Source organism: Prionailurus viverrinus, chromosome B3 (genome assembly GCF_022837055.1).
Source record: "Prionailurus viverrinus isolate Anna chromosome B3, UM_Priviv_1.0, whole genome shotgun sequence".
NCBI classification, from domain to species: domain Eukaryota; kingdom Metazoa; phylum Chordata; class Mammalia; order Carnivora; family Felidae; genus Prionailurus; species Prionailurus viverrinus.
The window spans coordinates 77,252,201-77,272,639 of NC_062566.1; the positions used below are offsets into that span (position 1 = coordinate 77,252,201).

At 35.9% G+C, this 20,439-nt stretch overlaps 1 protein-coding gene across 4 annotated transcripts in view; it reads left to right on the forward strand.

The window, feature by feature from the left end:
- Positions 1-20,439, forward strand: part of ARHGAP5 (Rho GTPase activating protein 5) — an 82,327-nt gene that overhangs the window by 11,818 nt on the left and 50,070 nt on the right. For all 4 annotated transcript variants that reach the window (XM_047863125.1, XM_047863124.1, XM_047863127.1 and 1 more), the window contains exon 2: positions 1,456-5,343. In XM_047863125.1, the coding sequence (XP_047719081.1) occupies positions 1,624-5,343 (3,720 nt within the window). In that variant the 5' untranslated portion in view covers positions 1,456-1,623. The remainder of the gene's footprint in view (positions 1-1,455; positions 5,344-20,439) is intronic.

The following is a 20,439-nucleotide window of genomic DNA, read 5'->3' on the forward strand; positions in this document are numbered from 1 at the left end:
GAAATAACTTTAACTATTTGTGTTGCTTTTTCTACATAGGATTATTTTATTAGGAAAGTGAATCTAGTAAATGCTTTGTTTGAATGTCATATGGCAGATGCTAGTATTTATAGTTGAGGCTAATAGAATAAAGTACATGAATACAAAAATCTGAAATTTTACTCTTTAATATTATTTTACCAGAAATGTTAGTCATAATTCTGAATTACAATTTCTGTTACTCATTAGTTGTTAGTATAGTAAATGTACAGTATATTTTGAATAAATGTTTACTTGCATTTGAGGTTAGTGTAGAAGCCAGGTATTTGGGGCAAGTGGTGGTTCTTTTCTTTGTATTTTTTCTCTATGTTCTTTATTTTGTTTGAACTGAAGATAATTTTCACATATGTTGATGTCCAAATGATATATTGCTTTTAATTCAACCTCAAAAGAATGAGGAATCTATAAATAAGATTATTCTAAAAGACTGATTCATTGCTTCCACATAAATAACCTAAATTAAATTGCATGTAGTTCTTCCATGTTATTTAATGTTGCTAGTGTATCAAATACTTGTAGAAGATTATCTCAAATATATAATCTCCAAATTCTTTAGCTTACTGCTACTTAAAATGTGGTCCATGAGCTTCTTGTAGCTACTCTTACAGGAAATAAATACAGAAATCAAGAACATTTAGAAATAATTTGACAGTGATGTTATGTCTCTTCAATCTAATAATTGGGGCTTGGATTTTTAAAAAACTGCATTTATTGCATTTTGCAAAATTGAACGTGCAGATATGAAATAAAAATTGATCCTTTGATAGTTTGAGAAACTTTGGTCTGGTTAAATACTCTCAGTATTTGTATTAACTGTCCATTTCTACTTATCTATTGAAGTGTGTGAATATTTTAAATTTGTTTTTGGCCATAAAATTTTATAGATTTCACAGGAGCATGTTGAAACTTTAAAAATTTTATTTAATTCTAACATCTTGCTAAGTTTGTATGAAATTCTATTTTAGGGAACAAGTTTTGGGGAATAATGTAATAGAAAGCAGGTTGTTTTGAAAGTTGTGAGGGAGTTGTTAAGGCAACTAGTTGCTTTAGTTATCAGCAAACATACCTCCAGTCACAGAAGGCAGGAAAATTGAGGGAGGGGAAAGGACTAGTTGTTTCTTCAAACTTCTAGGAAGGAATAGAGACAAAACGCACATTTGGTCAGTAGGGGCTTAGTTTAAAGCTTGTGAAACATTAAATTTTGTATGTAATTATTTTAATTATTAGATTTCTCTTAAATTTTGAAGTCCGGTTGCATTTATAATGGTAAATCATAAGCAGTGTTTAATGGTGGTTTCAGACCTAAAATACATGTAACGTTAATATCCATAGTGCTTTGTTACGAACATCTGTAGTATGTATATAATTTAATATGTAATTCCTGATTAAGTTTTGTCCTTTTTTTCCTCTTTCTAGGAAGATGATCGTTATGATCTTGAAGACCTTTCTGCATAGAAATGAGGGAAGTACAAAGAACCAAATATAGTTCTGAACTTTCGGATCTGTATTTTGAGATGATTTTATTTTCAGAATGAGAAGTATATCTGGTTATCTTTATGAATGTAGAGACATGAGAAGAGAGTTATGATGGCAAAAAACAAAGAGCCTCGCCCCCCATCCTATACGATCAGTGTAGTTGGACTCTCTGGGACTGAAAAAGACAAAGGTAACTGTGGAGTTGGAAAGTCTTGTTTGTGCAATAGATTTGTACGCTCAAAAGCAGATGAATATTACCCAGAGCATACTTCTGTGCTTAGCACCATTGACTTTGGAGGACGAGTAGTAAACAATGATCACTTTTTGTACTGGGGTGACATAACACAAAATGGTGAAGATGGAGTAGAATGCAAAATTCATGTCATTGAACAAACAGAGTTTATTGATGACCAGACTTTCTTGCCTCATCGGAGTACGAATTTGCAACCATATATAAAACGTGCAGCTGCCTCTAAATTGCAGTCAGCAGAAAAACTAATGTACATTTGCACTGATCAGCTGGGCTTGGAACAAGACTTTGAGCAGAAGCAAATGCCTGAAGGGAAGCTCAATGTAGATGGGTTTTTACTGTGCATTGATGTGAGTCAGGGATGCAATAGGAAGTTTGATGATCAACTTAAATTTGTGAATAATCTTTTTGTCCAACTATCAAAATCAAAAAAGCCTGTAATAATAGCAGCAACTAAATGTGATGAGTGCGTGGATCATTATCTTAGAGAAGTTCAGGCATTTGCTTCAAACAAAAAGAACCTTCTTGTAGTGGAAACATCAGCACGATTTAATGTCAACATCGAGACATGTTTCACTGCACTGGTACAAATGTTGGATAAAACTCGTGGCAAACCTAAAATTATTCCCTATCTGGATGCTTATAAAACACAGCGACAACTTGTTGTCACAGCAACAGATAAGTTTGAAAAACTTGTGCAGACTGTGAGAGATTATCATGCAACTTGGAAAACTGTTAGTAATAAATTAAAAAATCATCCTGATTATGAAGAATACATCAACTTAGAGGGAACAAGAAAGGCCAGAAATACATTCTCAAAACATATAGAACAACTTAAACAAGAACACATAAGAAAAAGGAGAGAAGAATATATAAATACTTTACCAAGAGCTTTTAATACTCTTTTGCCAAACTTAGAAGAGATTGAACATTTGAATTGGTCAGAAGCTTTGAAGTTGTTGGAAAAGAGAGCAGACTTTCAGTTATGTTTTGTGGTGCTAGAAAAAACACCTTGGGATGAAACTGACCATATAGACAAAATTAATGATAGACGAATCCCATTTGACCTCCTGAGCACTTTAGAAGCTGAGAAAGTCTATCAGAACCATGTACAACATCTAATATCAGAGAAAAGAAGGGTAGAAATGAAGGAAAAATTCAAAAAGACTTTGGAAAAAATTCAGTTCATTTCACCTGGGCAGCCGTGGGAAGAAGTTATGTGCTTTGTTATGGAGGATGAAGCCTTCAAGTACATCACAGAGGCCGATAGCAAAGAGGTGTATGGTAGGCATCAGCGAGAAATAGTTGAAAAAGCCAAAGAAGAGTTTCAGGAAATGCTTTTTGAGCACTCTGAACTTTTTTATGATTTAGATCTTAATGCAACACCTAGTTCAGATAAAATGAGTGAAATTCATACAGTTTTGAGTGAAGAACCTAGATATAAAGCTTTACAGAAACTTGCACCTGATAGGGAATCTCTTCTACTTAAGCACATAGGGTTTGTTTATCACCCCACTAAAGAAACCTGTCTTAGTGGCCAAAATTGTACAGACATTAAAGTAGAGCAATTACTTGCCAGTAGTCTTTTGCAGTTGGATCATGGCCGCTTACGGTTGTATCATGATAGTACCAATATAGATAAAGTTAACCTTTTCATTTTAGGGAAGGATGGCCTTGCCCAAGAACTAGCAAATGAGATAAGAACACAATCCACTGATGATGAGTATGCCTTAGATGGAAAAATTTATGAACTTGATCTTCGGCCAGTTGATGCCAAGTCGCCTTACTTCTTAAGTCAATTGTGGACTGCTGCCTTTAAACCACATGGGTGCTTCTGTGTATTTAATTCCATTGAGTCACTGAATTTTATTGGGGAATTTATTGGAAAAATAAGAACTGAAGCTTCTCAGATCAGAAAAGATAAATACATGGCAAATCTTCCATTTACATTAATTCTGGCTAATCAGAGAGATTCCATGAGTAAGAATCTACCAATTCTCAGGCACCAAGGGCAACAGTTGGCAAACAAGTTACAATGTCCTTTTGTAGATGTACCTCCTGGTACATATCCTCGTAAATTTAATGAAACCCAAATAAAGCAAGCTCTAAGAGGAGTATTAGAATCAGTTAAGCATAATTTAGATGTGGTGAGCCCAGTTCCCACCAGTAAGGATGTATCAGAAGCTGACTTGAGAATTGTCATGTGTGCCATGTGTGGTGATCCCTTTAGTGTGGATCTTATTCTTTCACCCTTCCTTGATTCTCATTCTTGTAGTGCTGCTCAAGCTGGACAGAATAATTCCCTAATGCTTGATAAAATCATTGGTGAAAAAAGGAGGCGAATACAGATCACAATATTATCATACCATTCTTCAATTGGGGTAAGGAAAGATGAACTAGTTCATGGGTATATATTAGTTTATTCTGCCAAACGGAAAGCGTCAATGGGAATGCTTCGAGCATTTCTATCAGAAGTTCAAGACACCATTCCTGTACAGCTGGTGGCAGTTACTGACAGCCAAGCAGATTTTTTTGAAAATGAGGCTATCAAGGAGTTAATGACTGAAGGAGAACACATTGCAACTGAGATCACTGCTAAGTTTACAGCACTGTATTCTTTATCTCAATATCATCGACAAACTGAAGTCTTTACACTGTTTTTCAGTGATGTTCTAGAGAAAAAAAATATGATAGAAAATTCCTATTTATCTGATAATACAAGGGAATCAACCCATCAAAGTGAGGATGTTTTTCTGCCATCTCCCAGAGACTGTTTCCCCTATAACAACTACCCTGATTCAGATGATGATACAGAAGCACCACCTCCTTATAGTCCGATTGGGGATGATGTACAGTTGCTTCCAACACCTAGTGACCGTTCCAGATACAGATTAGATTTAGAAGGAAATGAATATCCTATTCATAGCACCCCAAACTGTCATGACCATGAACGCAACCATAAAGTGCCTCCACCTATTAAACCTAAACCAGTTGTACCTAAGACAAATGTGAAAAAACTGGATCCAAACCTCTTAAAAACAATTGAAGCTGGTATTGGTAAAAATCCAAGAAAACAGACTTCCCGGGTACCTTTGGCACATCCTGAAGATATGGATCCTTCAGATAACTATGCGGAACCCATTGACACAATTTTCAAACAGAAGGGCTATTCTGATGAGATATATGTTGTCCCAGATGATAGTCAGACTCGCATTATTAAAATTCGAAACTCATTTGTAAATAACACCCAAGGAGATGAAGAAAATGGATTTTCTGATAGAACCTCAAAAAGTCATGGGGAAAGGAGGCCTTCAAAATACAAATATAAATCTAAAACCCTGTTTAGTAAAGCCAAGTCGTACTATAGAAGAACACATTCAGATGCAAGTGATGATGAGGCTTTCACCACTTCTAAAACAAAAAGAAAAGGAAGACATCGTGGAAGTGAAGAAGATCCACTTCTTTCTCCTGTTGAAACTTGGAAAGGTGGTATTGATAATCCTGCAATCACTTCAGACCAGGAATTAGATGATAAGAAAATGAAGAAGAAAACCCACAAAGTAAAAGAAGATAAAAAGGTAAGTTTAACTTATAAAACTTTACTAAACACTAATAATGTTTATGAAGATGTTTGTTTTGCCTTTTAAAATACATATTTTTTAAGGTAACGAATTGAATATTATTGAGAACTTAGGCTGCATTAGGTCATTCGGTAAATAATTAGCTCTTTTTAATGCTTTTAGTATTTTGTGAGGGTGAATTATTTTCATTACTTTTTAAATTGCATTATTTTTTACTTGTGTCTTTAGTGTAGAAGTTTGAATTCTTATTCTTCAGTGTAATTATTCTAGGTGAATATGCTTATTTTCCTTTTAGAAACGGAGATATAAAGTGATTTTGCTCTTTTTTTTGTTTTTACGTATCCCATTTATCTTTTTGCCTTCTTGACCTAGCAGTTTTACAAAATTAATTTGACCTACCAGTATCAAAGATACTAAAATATAATAATTTGTAATATTGGAAATTATTCACAATTTTGGAATTTACAGTTCCAGGAAGCTTCTTTGTGGATGGTGGTGTAATGCCTAAAGACATGCAGAAAGGTTTCTGAAGTTTGAATTGTAACGTTCTGACCAAATAGCAATACAGTATCCATTTTCAGTAGATATTAATTTACCTGATGGTATTAAGCATTAAAAGCTTAAATATGTATGCTATTAAAGTTATAATTAATAATTTTAATTAGATCTTTATCACAGTGGTACCTTAGCACCTTTACTTCCAGTACTCTTTGACTCTTGAGTGTGCATAAACTTTCTTCAGATTTTTTATGATTTTAAGATAGTCTTTCAGCAGGCTTTCATTGTCCATGTTGATAATTTTTTCATCAGTTATGTATGTCCATCATCTTAGTACATATTTACAGCAGGTACTCACAACACATGTCTTAGTACATATTTACAGCAGGTACTCACAACACATGCTACTAGCTAACGATCTTTCATACTCAGCTATTAATCACTAGTTTTTACTATACATTTTATCACCACCAAAAGACTTCAGCATTTTTTCTTATGTTATTAAAACTACTTAATGCATATTAACAAAAATAAAGCATTTACAGCCTTTCCATTTTAAATTGCTTTTGTGTATATGTGTGTTATTTTTCTATTTTTGATCATAAGTTTACTAAGTGTTTTGGTAACTTTTTTTTTTTTTAATTTTTTTTTTTTAACGTTTATTTACTTTTTGAGACAGAGAGAGACAGAGCATGAACGGGGGAGGGTTAGAGAGAGAGGGAGACACAGAATCTGAAAGAGGCCGCGGGCTCTGAGCTGTCAGCACAGACCCTGACGCGGGGCTTGAACTCAGAGACTGTGAGATCATGACCCGAGCTGAAGTCGGACGCTCAATCGACTGAGCCACCCAGGCGCCCCGGTAACTTTTTATTATAATTTCAACTTGGAGAATAGTTGCAGGAAGGATAAAAGCTTTTGTATATTCTTTACTGAGATTTACCCTCAGGAAGCATTTTGTCTTGCTTCCTTGATCTATTTGATGTGTGTGTGTGTGTATTGAGGTTTATTGTTTTGAGCCCTTTGAGGTTAAATTGGAGATGTTGGACTCTTTCTACCATTAAATACTTCATTTTGTGAGAACAAGAACATTCTCTTAAATAGTAACAGTACAGATACCAAAATGAGGAAATTTAATGATAGTGTAGTACTATTATTTAATATACAATCTATGAGCAAACACTTAGGTTTTCAACATCTTTCTCAATAGTTTTCTTTATATTTCCCCATTATTCCTTATTTTTATTTAGTTGCAGTAGTAGTGTATATGTGCTTTTTTATTTTTTTCACTTAGTTGCATTTTTCCATATTGCTCCATAGTATTTCAGTTAATACCTTTACTTATTACATTGTTTTCCATTTAACAAATTGTTTTAAAACTGGGTGGCTAGGCTTCTAGGTTTTTAATTTTGCTATCATTTTTTTATTGCAGTGGCCAATTTGCATGAAAGATTGTTCTTTTTTGATTATTTTCTTTTTTAAATGTTTTATTTTTGAGAGAGCATGCGAGTGAGCACGGGGAGGGGCAGAGAGAGGAGACCTAGAATCTGAAGCAGGCTCCAGGTTCTGAGCTGTCAGCACAGAGCCTGATGTGGGGCCCAAACCCACGAACTGTGAGATCATAACCTGAGCTGAAGTCAGACATTTAACATACTGAGCCACCCAGGCACCCCTAGGTCATTTCTTTAGGGTAAAAATGTTCAACAGTTGAATTCCAAAGACATAAATGACTCGATATTTATTATTACTATAGTTATTTTAGTGTTAATTTCTTAACTATGAGCACTGTGAGGAAGGAATATACCAAATTTGTATTTATATTCTGAAATTTTAGCACATTACCTGATTTCAGTTAGTTTAGTAATAATATTCCTTGAATTAAATGTTTCTCATACATGATTTGTCTTACATAGTCACTTAATTATACACATGGTCCTTGACTTAGGATGGTTCCAACTAAGATTTTTCAGCTTTATGATAGTGCAAAAGCAGTAGCACATTCAATAGAAACCATACTTAGAATTTTGAATTTTGGTCTTTTCCTGGGCTAGTGAGATGTAGTACAATATTCTTGTGATGCCGGGCAATGGTAGCAAGCTGCAGCTCCATTCAGCCATGCAGTCATGAGGGGTAAACAACCATTCTTTGCCACAAAATCATTCTGTTTTTCATTTCAGTACAGTATTCAGTACATTTCAGAATATTCATCACTTACTAATAGCATAGTCTTTGTGTTATGTGATTTTGCCCAACTGTAGACTAATGTGTTTTGAGAGCATTTGAGGTAGGATAGGCTAAGCTATGATGTTAAACGTGTGAGGTATATTAAGTGGTTTTTTGATTTAATGATACGTATTTTCTTTTTTTTTTTTTTTTAATTTTTTTTTCAACGTTTTTTATTTATTTTTGGGACAGAGCGAGACAGAGCATGAACGGGGGGGGGGGGGGGGGGGCAGAGAGAGAGGGAGACACAGAATCGGAAACAGGCTCCAGGCTCTGAGCCATCAGCCCAGAGCCCGACACGGGGCTCGAACCCACGGACCGTGAGTTCATGACCTGGCTGAAGTCGGACGCTTAACCGACTGTGCCACCCAGGCGCCCCGGGAAATGATACGTATTTTCAACTTACAATGGGTTGAGCAGGATATAACCCCATCCTAAGTTGAGGAAGTTCAGGAAGATAAGAATTTTACTGAATCTAATATCCAATGTTAATTGATATTATAATTAATACAGGATTTTATTGTTTCTTTTTTAAAGATACATAAAGTAATGGTGGTATTTACATTCACCACATCTTAAAATCACTAAATACAGTAATTTGTCTTTAATTTTTGTTATTATTCCACAGAGAAACATGGGCCTAGGTTCTCTTCTTCTTCACTTGCAGTGGTTCATATATCTGCTTCTACTCAGCCTTTTGTATAATGTACCTCTTTTCATTTGGTGTCAGTCTTGTCCTCACTTCTATTGAAGTGATGCATTGGCTTTGGGTCGTATTTATAATCTGCCTTCAGTTGACTTAACTCACGGTAGTTTGTGCTATTTTAATCTTTAGAGCTATTTTAGAATTTCCTTGTACTTTCATATAACATTGCTTTAGTTTTTAGATTCATGTATTAGAATATTTGAACTCTAAGAAAATTGAAGAAATTCTATTTTAGAAGTTTTTAGGTCTGTAAATAATTTTTAATTTTTTAATTTATCGCTTAAATGTTTAGTTTCTATACCTGTGATCTTAAAAAGATAAACATAGTTTACAGTGAAATTTTACAGAAACAGTGTTGGACCACAGCTATATTTTATGGATTTGTGTGTATATATGCACAGTATATGTCTTAGCTCACTCCAAAGCTAACTTTATATAAGTTATCCATAATATTTTTTTTTTCCAAGCAAGGCTGGAGCACTTTAGTGCAACTTAATTTTCCTAAAAATTATTTTCATTATGTAAGCTGGACTTGAGTAATTGTTGTCTCATGTTTCAGTTCAGTAAGCATTAGCTAATAACCTGCTAAACACTTAAAGTCTGTGCAGAAAGTTGTTGAAGTATATAAAAAAAAGAACACACATCCCCTTAAAGAGTTTAAATGGTAGTTAGAGAGACCATACCTTGTGCTTGGGCAGTGTTAAGAAAGTACTACTAGAACAATTTAAGGAAGCATAGTTAAGGGCACATGGTTTGTTGGAGCCAGACTTCTGGGATTTGAATCCAGGCTCTGTCATTTACTAGCTGTGTAAGTGTGTAATCATTCTGCACTTCCAACTAGGAAAATGGAGATAAACATATTTCTTGGGACTGCTATGAAAAATCAGTTCATATTTATTTATAACAGTGCCTGACGCATTAGTAAATTTGTTAAATAAAGTATGTACACTATTTTTTGATAGTATCTCTTAAATATAAATATTAAAGGAATACAGGCTGAGCTATTACCCTAGAGTTTATAGTTAATTTCACAAAGCTTCATGAAGAAAGAGGTACGTCACCAGTTTGGGGTATTTTGGTTGGCTTTAAAGAAGGAGAAAATATTTTAGGTGGGGAAAATCATGTTTACAGAGGCATAAAATTGTTACTAAGTAAGGTGAGAGATGATAGGAAACTGCCCTTATTTTGGGGATATTGTGACATAACACTGCATTTATAAAAATCTGCTAAGTTGAAGAGCTAGTTTAAATCCAAAAGCAGTTAGTTAAGCAAGGCCTGAGGAGTAAGGAAAGTTGTGTTGGATTTCAGGTTGCAGGTAGGGAAGTGATTGGCCTCACATAGTCTAGGTGGGAAGCTGATGTATATACTCCGTTTATTTTTACTTATTTTTTTAAGTAATCTGTATACCCAAAGTGGAGCTCGAACTTAGAACCCCAGGATCAGGAGTCACGTCATCTACTGACTGAGCTTCCTTACATATTCATTTTTGAAGTTAGAGAGCTACAGAAACCAAATGAGAAGTCAATAAAGCTAAAAGTTGACTCTTTAAGAAGACTAGAAAAGTAGACAAATGTCCTTCAAGATTAATCAGAAAAAAAGAGAAGGCATAATTAAATACTGACAATGAAAAAGGGAACATAATCACAGATAGATTAAAAAATAATAGAACATTGGGGCACCTGGGTAGCTCAGTTGATTAAGTGTCTGACTTCAGCTCAGGTCATCATCTCACAGTTCATGAGTTTGAGCCCTGAATCGCGCTCTGTGCGAACAGCTCAGAGCCTGGAACCTGCTTCAGGTTCTGTGGCTCCTTCTCTCTGCCCCTCTATTGCTCATGCTCTGTTTCTCTCTCTGTCTCTTTCAAAAGTAAACATTAAAAAAAAAATACTTAAAAAAAAGATAATAGAATACTATCAACAGTTTTATGTCAGCATATTTGAAAGTTTAAACAAAATTAACACAAACTCAGAAAAATACAGACAAGAAAGCTTTGAATAATCCCATAACTATTTTTATTGTTGTTTTTAAAAGAAGGAGAGTGAACGCAATGGGGCGTGGAGGAGGGAGAGAGAGAGAATCTTAAGCAGGCACCACATCCAGTGCAAACATGATGTAGGGCTCAATCTCACGACTCTGAGATCATGACCTGAGCCAAAGTCAAGAGTCAGACACAACCAACTGAGCCACCCAGGCACCCCAGTCCCATAAGTTGTGGAGTAATAGTTTTATCTTGCACAAAAATGCTAGGCTTAGATCATTTGATAGGAGACTTTTCAAGGAATGGATGATTTCAGTGTTCTTCAAACTATTCCAGAAAACAGAAAGCAGGAGAATACGTTCTTTAATTCATTTTCTTGAAGTCATCTAGTCTTAATTTCAGAATCAGACAAGGATGGTATAGGAAAGGAAAATTATAGTCCTGTTTTGCTTAGGGGAGTGTACATGCAAAAATCCTAAATGAAATACAAATACAGGTCCACAGGCCCTTGACTGCAGTTTTGAAATCCAACAACTTCTGAAAACCAAGTTTTTTGTTTTTGTTATTTTTTTTCAAACTTTGCGACACAATCTGATTTGACCTGCTCTTGGTTGCAGAATCTTATTTGAGGCTATTTTTAATCATTGCTGATCTTATCTAGAGTAAATATCCATACAGTTCACTGCAGAACCGACCCACACTTTAATGGGGTTACATAATTGACAGTTTTTGTACTGTACATTATGGCTAATGACTAAAAACTTCCAAATGCTAAAACATATTTTCCTCAAGGGTTTTAGATAAGGGATTTTGGACATACAATAGCAAAAAACATGCAGCAACAGTGTATGAAAGGCATTTTATTAAATTTAATTCATAGAAAACTATATTATGAATAGATAAGAACCTTAACTTGGAAAAAAGGTTTCTACAAATAAACAATTGAAATCTGCAACAAATATCCTGCAACAAATGCCCTAAATGGGGCAATGGACTCTCTTTTCAACCGGGAACAAGATAATGTACACACTGTCACCACTTTATTCAGTATTATGTGGAGGTGCTAGTCAAAGCAATAAAATAAAAAAAATTAAATGCATGAATATTAGAATGGAGGAAGCAAAATTGTCATTATTGGCTGATGTGATTGTCTATGTAAAAGCCATAAAGGATCTACAAATAAATTAATGGTAGTAGAGGAGTTAACAGAAATAGTTTGAGTAATATCAGTTACCAAAAGTCAATTGCTTCTCTGTATATTGGGAATAAATAGTAAAAATAATTGGAGAAGATACTAGTTACAGAAGCATGGTAGATTATCCAGTGCCTGGGAGTAATTATAACATGTGCACACCACTATGTGGAAAGGTATTGAAAAACAGTGAAAAAGATCTAAATAAATGGGGAACTCTAGTGCTTTCCTGTCCACGAATATAGCATATTTTGAAGAAGTCATTGCTTTCAGACTAATCTCTGGATTCAGTGTTTCATTCAGAGTGTCAGGGTTTTTCAGGTTACTTCACACAGTGTTTTTAACCCATGTATGGAAGAGTAAAGAGCCTAGAATAGGACACTTTAAAAAAAAAAAAGTTTATTTATTTTTGAGAGATAGCAAGAGAGGGGTGGAAGGAGGGAGGGAGAGAGAGCGAGAAACCCAAGCAGGTTCTGCTTAAACCCATGAATTGCGATATCATTACCTGAGCCGAAATGAAGAGTCAGATGCTTAACTGAGCCACCCAGGTGCTCCTAGAATAGGCCACTTAAGAAGAAAGGCAGAGGTGGAGTGGTGGTGATGGGTGTATGTGCTTATTTTATCAGATAACGTAAAACTTTAGCATGTAAGACTGGTATTGGCACAGAGATAGGCATATTGACCAATAGAATAGAAAAGTACACCTCAAAACATCTAGTCTTCTGTCTTGGAACTGTTATTCCAGTATGGTAGCCAACGGGGCTATTGAAATGTGGCTTATCTGAATTGAGATGTGCTAGTGTAGAGGGTGAGGAAAGGCTTCCCTGAGAAGTGTCATTTTAAGTCAGATATGATGGGTTAATAGGACTTAACCAGTGGAATGGTTGGATGGTTGGAAGACTATTTAATGCTGAATGAATAGAGTGTTCATGTTGTGAGAGGGAATGTGGTATGTTCTTTAAAGAGGTCACTGTAAGTGGTCATTAATCTAAGGAAGGTACTGGCATACTTTCCATAGAGTCAGGTAGTATTTTAGGCTTTGCAGGTAACGTAGCCTCTGTTACAACTGTTCAGATCTGCTGTTGCAGTATAAACACAGGCAGCAGGCTGAATTGCTGACTCTTAGTTCTGTGGGAAAGAGTAGTACAAGGAGAGACTCGCTAGTTGGGACTAGACTTGGACCTTTTTAGCATTGTTAGACATTTCTGTTATTTAGCTTTGAAGTGATACACTAGACAGTGGATGGATTTGAAATCACTTGGTTTCCATGTGGTGAATGGGTTGAGCCATGGAAGACCAATTAGCATATTACAGTTATCTAAATAAATCATGATGAAAACTTTTGAGTAGTTGGAGTGGGAAGGGAGAATGATGGCAGTGGAGGGAATGAGATGGATTTAAGAGTACCTAAAATCTCTAAGATTTGATGGTGTATTGTTTGGGGAGAAAGAGTGAGAATGGTAAATGAGATAGGAAAGATACCTTCTTGGTTTCTGGCTTATGCAGCTTTAACAGTGTTGATGCTGTTTATGATGTAGAACATTAGAGATTTACCAGGTTTAGAGTTGGGGAGTGGAAATTATAACTTTGGTTTTAGAGTTCAAGTGGAGATGTTAATTTGGCAGTTAGATGTTCTCACAGGAGAGGTCTGAGTTGGAGATACCTATTTAGGACACACTGAAGTAGAGTTGGCAGATGAAATTGACCTTGGGGAGTACAGAGGAGTGCCTACCAGAGCCTTGAGGAACTGCCAGTGTTGAATGACTAGTCTTTTGTTCCATTATGGTGGATTAGTTTCTATATTCATTTTTAAATTAAATACTCTTATGAATTCTGAACCCAAGTTTATACATTTGTTTTTTTTTCCCCCTCTAAGAGGAGAGGTCATTCTGTTTATCTTCGTTCTTTGATTCCAAGATGGGAGCTGTAGTCTTAAAAACCTTTTTTCAGATTCCTTAATACCTAAAAAGTTACGACTTTTGGGCATTAGTGGCATCTAAGGAAGATCTGTTTCTCTTAAAGTGGGCTTATTTGTCATTCCTGCCAATCAAAGAAGGCTTTATGTTTGATCGTCCTTTATTCTCTGCTCCAAAATGAGTTTAGTGTTAGTTATGAAATCAAAACCTTTTAAGACATTTCTTGGTTGCAACCATCAGAATTACTTTGTTTATATCATACACATAAATATTTCTCCATAAATGAAATCTCAAAAAACAATACTGTATACATTATTTTGATTTTCTAGTCCATTACAGTGAAATAAAGAGGTGCTGGTTGTGACCTACTGAATTGATTTCATAACTTACAGGTGTTTGAAAAAGTGCTTTAAGACCGTGAACTGAATGAGAAATTTGAGTTGCATTGGTAAAATTGCCAGTTTTTAATACACTTATTCAATGAAATGAGGTATACCTGTGATCAAGCCAGTTTGGTTTTTCTTCAGTATCTATTTCTGTTACGCTAGCTTGACTCAGATCGGAAATAGTAAATTATTTGTTGAATTTTATGGTGCATTAGAGTGAGTTGGTATTTCAGCTTCTTTTAATACTGTTTTTCTGTCTTATTTCCAGGTCCTGAGTCTTTTCATCCTCTTATTTATATTAGTGACTACCAATTCCTCTTTTATTCTCAAATGTTGCTTCTAGTCTGTATTCTTCTCGATGTATTTTACTGCTTCTTTCTTACTAAACCTGATTCTGAGATAATGCCTTAGAAGATTCTGCTGCTTTAGCCCTTGTAATACGGTTTGAGGAAGAATACCAAAATAGGCATATTACCTTTAAAAAAAACCAAAGAGGTAGATGCCTATGTATGTAATGAGTCACAAAATGTTAATTTAATATTAATAAATAGTGAATTGATGCCTGCTATTAATACTTTAGATTCTTTTGAATGTAATGAATCTTAGGTTTAGTTTTTACTTCTGACTTGTAGAATCTGTCTTTATTAAACACAGTACTTTTAAATATACTGTTAATCAAACAGTGGTGGCCAGAATTTTTTTTTGATTTATAAATTGTTCATTCCAGATATAAGAATGAGATATATATCTGCATTGAACTGTTTTGTCTGTATCAAAATGCATAAGTTACAGGGTAAGTTTGGCTTTCACTTCTAGTGTGTATCCCTTAACTTGTTGACAGTTAATTTGATGGACTATCAGTGTTCACATCTGAGAAAAACTGAAATTCTTTAAAGAATTTTAATTAAGGCTAAATAAAAATTGGATGCTAAAAAGCTTACTGTAGAAAGAACAATACTTTTAGATCAGATACAGATAGAGTAAGCTTAGACTTTGTTTAATGAGCAAGGTCATTTAACGGAGCCTTGAACTGCTTGGAAGTTTCAGGTTTTCTATTTTATACATATTTTGGGAGAGTACCGTAGTTTTCTTGTTGGCAGAGTACCCATTATATTGATTATTATCTTGCAGATATTCATTAGGGGAGAGAGAGTGTGGGTCACTCTTGTAAAGGTGATATATTCAGAAGAAAGGGAAAGCTGGTTTCCCAGACTCTCCTCAATCAGCATCTTTTCTAGACTATGTATCTTGATTTGGGACTGTACCCATTTGTAGCCAGGGAACTCTGGCCGGGAGAATAGAGTTTATGGTACTAAATATAGGCCTGAGCCTTTATCCCTAGAACTTTGGGTGGAGTTGCCTTTCCCCCAAATTGGGTAATTTGTTAAGGGATGAAAACCATAATATCTGTTACAAGGAAGATTTATATCTTGTTTATAATACATTTTTATGGCCTGATACAGTATGTTGACTGTTGTCAGTTGAAGTCAGTATGAGTATGTGGCTTTGTTTTTGTAGTGGTGAAAAAGAACCCTTTATGTGTGTGTGCCTTTTTTTTTTTTTTAAGTAATTACCATTTAGTTTTGACTTAAGGAAACTGTCAATTTATTCTATGAACATCTTATTGAATGCCCACTATGCTTGAGCACTGTTTGAAGTTAAGGGTACAGGAATGAATTGGTGTGTGGGCTCTGCTGTCAAGGAATTAAGTCTAGTAAAATTTGTTGTTGAAAATTAAACATTTTATACTTACATTGAGATTTAGCAGAACTTATGGTTCTTTAATATTTCCATTCTCATTTGGAAAGCATTTGGTGAGGTGTTCTTTAGTAACCATTTCAATTGCTTTCTTACTGGCTACTGGCTAAATTGGTCTATGCCTGATTATTTACATGAAGTTCCTAAAATTTCTCATAAAGTTGGTGACGTTTCTGGTGCCAGATACATCAATTTATGACATTACATAGGTGTGGATATATTATGTGAGTATTTCTGTTTATGTTTTACAATTTGCTATTTATGTGTGCTGTCCATTTGACCATGATTTTTAACTTTTCAAATTCATATTGAAAAGTAACTAGATGGGTAAGGTTTTTTTTTTTTTTTTAATGTTCGTTTATTTTTGAGAGACCGCCAAAGTGAGGGAGGGGCAGAGAGACAGAGGGAGACACAAAATCTGAAGTAGGCTCCAGGGTCTGAGCTGTCTGTACAGAGCCTAATGCAGGGCTTGAACCCACAAATTGTGTGATCATAACCCGAGCTGAAGTTGGGATGCTTAACTGATTGAGCCATCCAGGGTCAGCCCCTATATGGGTCAGTTTTTAAAGTATATTTATTTTACTCATGTGTTCTAATGAGGCTTAATTTAAATACTTGTATCATTGATGTGCTTTTTTTTTTTACTAACTAAGAAGCAAATGGAATGGCACCTGGATTGGTCATTTGGTTAAGTGTCAAACTCTTGATTTTGGTTCAGGTCATGATCTCCCAGTTTGTGAGATTGAGTCCCCAAGCTCCGCGTCAGACTTTGTGCTGTCAGTGTGGATCTTGCTTGTGATTTTGTCTCTCTCTTTCCCTCTGTCCATCACATATGCTTACTCTTTCTTTCAAAAAATAAATAAATAAATTTAAGAAAATTAAAACGTAAATTTCTCCAGTGTGGCATTCTTTTCAAACTTTTTTTCTTTGCTTTCATAACAGCATATTTTGAATGTTTAGCAAAAACTGGCATAGCACAAATTCTGAAATTTTGTTTTTTAATTTTTTTTAATGTTTATTTTTGAGAGAGAGAGAGAGGGATAGAGAAAGAGGGGGGACGCAGAATCTGAAACAGGCTCCAGGCTCTGAGCCATCAGCACAGAGCCCAATGCGTGGTTCACACCTGCAAACTGCGAGATCATGACCTGAGCTGAAGTCAGACAGACACTTGTCTGACTGAGCCGCCCAGGTACCCCAGTATTGAAATTACTCTTAATTCTACAGCACACTGATTGTAATTGTTAGAATATGTTAATATATCAAGGAGTCACTTAACTCTGTTAACATAGAAAATTAAAGCTTATAATTTTCTATCCGTGGTCTGTTGTTACTGTTCTAAGACTTACAGGTAATTTTACAGGGCTGTCACTTTTATGTACTCCAAAATTTGGTATACTACAAATTGTCCCACTTTAATCCTAGAAGAGTTATTTCTGTAATAGGTATAGTTTTATGATTTCTAACTCTAATGTTTTCTTGTCATCTCAGCTGATGTTGTAAAGGAGTCCTCGAGTAAAAATGACTTAATTTATGAGTGTGAAAAGAAAAACCCCAAAAGACTGCTTTTTAAAAATAGTAATTTTTGATGTTTCCAATTTTTAAGGACAAAATATAAGTGTAACAAAAGTGATGTGAATGTATCTAACTTTATCCATGTGGAAGGTAAACTTCGAACATTTTTTATAAAGTAATTGTTTTGAGCTTCAGGGGAATTGTTCTTAACCTTTGAAAATTTGAGGAAAGGTTTGGGTATTTTCCCTGGAAAAATGCACATGCACAAAATTTTAAGGGTTTCATATATTTTCTAAAGCTGTGGACTCTAGCTTAAGAACCTCTGTTGAGGGGCGCCTGGGTGGCTCAGTCGGTTAAGCGTCCGACTTCAGCTCAGGTCACGATCTCGCTGTCCGCGAGTTCGAGCCCCGCGTCGGGCTCTGGGCTGATGGCTCAGAGCCTGGAGCCTGCTTCCGATTCTGTGTCTCCCTCTCTCTCTGCCCCTCCCCCGTTCATGCTGTGTCTCTCTCTGTCTCAAAAATAAATAAACGTTAAAAAAAAAAAAAAGAACCTCTGTTGATAATGAGGAAGGAAGAAGACACACTGAAAAATTTATCTATTGATGCTCTGATTGATAATCGTTAGAGTAACAAAGTACCTAACAGATTAGTTGTGAAACAAAAGAAAAATCACTGGTTTTAAAAGGAAGTGCTGGGGGGCTTCTGGGGGGCTCAGTCAGTAAGTGTCCCAACTCTTGATTTCGGCTCTGTTCATGATCTTGTGGAGCCTGCTTGGGATTCTCTCTCCCTGTCTCTCTGCCTCTTCCCCGCTTGCTCTTGTGCTTTCTCTCTCAAAATAAATAAAAATTTAAAAATAATGGAGTGGTGGATATAATAGAAAACATATTTTTATGTGAATACAGTTAATTCTATGTATTTGAGGAAACTGGGAGGAAAGCCATCCATTATTTCTTTTATTTTATTTATTTATTTATTTAAAATTTTTTAACGTTTATTTATTTTTGGGACAGAGAGAGACAGAGCATGAACGGGGGAGGGGCAGAGAGAGAGGGAGACACAGAATCGGAAGCAGGCTCCAGGCTCTGAGCCATCAGCCCAGAGCCCGACGCCGGGCTCGAACTCATGGACCGCGAGATCGTGACCTGAGCTGAAGTCGGACGCCCAACCGACTGAGCCACCCAGGCGTCCCAACCATTATTTCTTTTAAATAGCTAGATGTTTTGCTAGTATCCTCCCCAATTGATTCCATGTTTATTTTTTGGTTGCTGAAGTTGTTAATGGCATTAATAAAATAACTACCAGGTAGATAATTTATATTGAAATGCTTTATAGGAAGATGGCATCTTAGAGATGAATCATTGCTAGAAACCAGTTTGTCTGTTAGTATGAACAAGAACCCAGACCACATTTATTTATCCTCAGTTACGGTCTCTTCCTTCTTTTTGCTGAGTGGTAGCTTAAAGGGTGTGAAAGAGCCTTCACAATATCCCTGATTTCCAAAGTGTGTTTATACTCTGAGCTAGCACCTACAGCTTTTATAGACTTTTTGAAAAAGGATTGAAGAAGCCTTCGGGGAGTCCTGGCTTCCATTTAAGGCTTTTCTTCTCTTTTTCTTTTCTTTTTCTTTTTCCCTTTCCCCTTTCCCCTTTTCCCTTTCCCTTTTCCTTTTCCATGCCCAATGTGGGGCTTTGAACTCATGACCTTGAGATCAAGAGCGGACACTTTCCTGACTGAGCTGCCCTAAGGCTTCTTTCTTATACTGACGTAAATGTGTGATATGATATAATACTTACTCCTCTCACCTAAAGTAATCACTTTGTAGTAGTTTTATCACTTTGTAGTTTTTTTCTTACTACACTGTAAGCTTTTTGAGGAAAGTTCTGATTATCATTCATCTTTGTGTGCCTTACAGTACTATTTCTCAATCTTGAGTTACCTATTGACCTTTTTTAAAGTTAAAATTCTCACACTTCCCAGAAATCTGTCTCTAGCTATCTCCCAAACTTGAGTCCTTCATCCTTGTTTTTATTAGCCTAGCACGATTGTTCTCAACGAGGGTCAGTTTTGCCCTCCAGGGTACATCTGGCAATGTCTGGAAACATTTTTGGCTGTCACAACTGGGGTAGGGAGTCGCTACTGGTAGCTATTGGGTAGAAGCCAGGGATTCTGCTAAACGTCTTAATGTTTGTGGCACTCTCCCACAACAAAGAGTTATACAGCCCAAAATGTCAATAATATGGAAGTTGAGAAATCCTGTGTAGCAGAATGTGGTCTTTAAGGAAATTCCTGTGAGATTCTAGAAGTCAGTCATACAAGGCATGTGTGTACCTGCTCTTTATGAAAGGCAAGATTTCCTCATAGGTCATAGATTTTACTTCCCTCTCCTTAACATGATTGGATGAGAATGTATTTTCAGGAAGGAGCTACTGTGGGCCAAAGCTACATGCAATTGCTGTTTATCCTACTTAGCTGATCTTTATTCTGCTATAAAATACATTGCTTACATTTCATTGTCCTAGTCTTTAAAAAATTTTTTTAATGTTTATTTTTGAGAGAGATGGAGGGGCAGAAAGAGAGGAAGACACAGAATCCAAAGCAGGCCCCAGGCTCTGAGCTGTCAGCACAGAGCCCAACACGGGGCTCCAATCCACAAACCGTGAGATCATGACCTGAGCCGAAGTTGGGCCCTGAACTGACTGAGCTACCCAGGTGCCCCCATTGTCCCAGTCTAAAATTTGTCATAATTTCTTACTTACGTTATTGCAGTAATCTTTCCTTTCTTCTTTTCTTTCTTTCTTTTTCTTTTTTTCTTCCAAGAGAGCATGAGCAGGGGAGAGGGGCAGAGAGAGCGAGAATCCCAAAAGGCCCCATGTTTAGCACAGAGCCCAATGTGGGGCTTGATCCCATGACCCTGGGATCATGACCTGA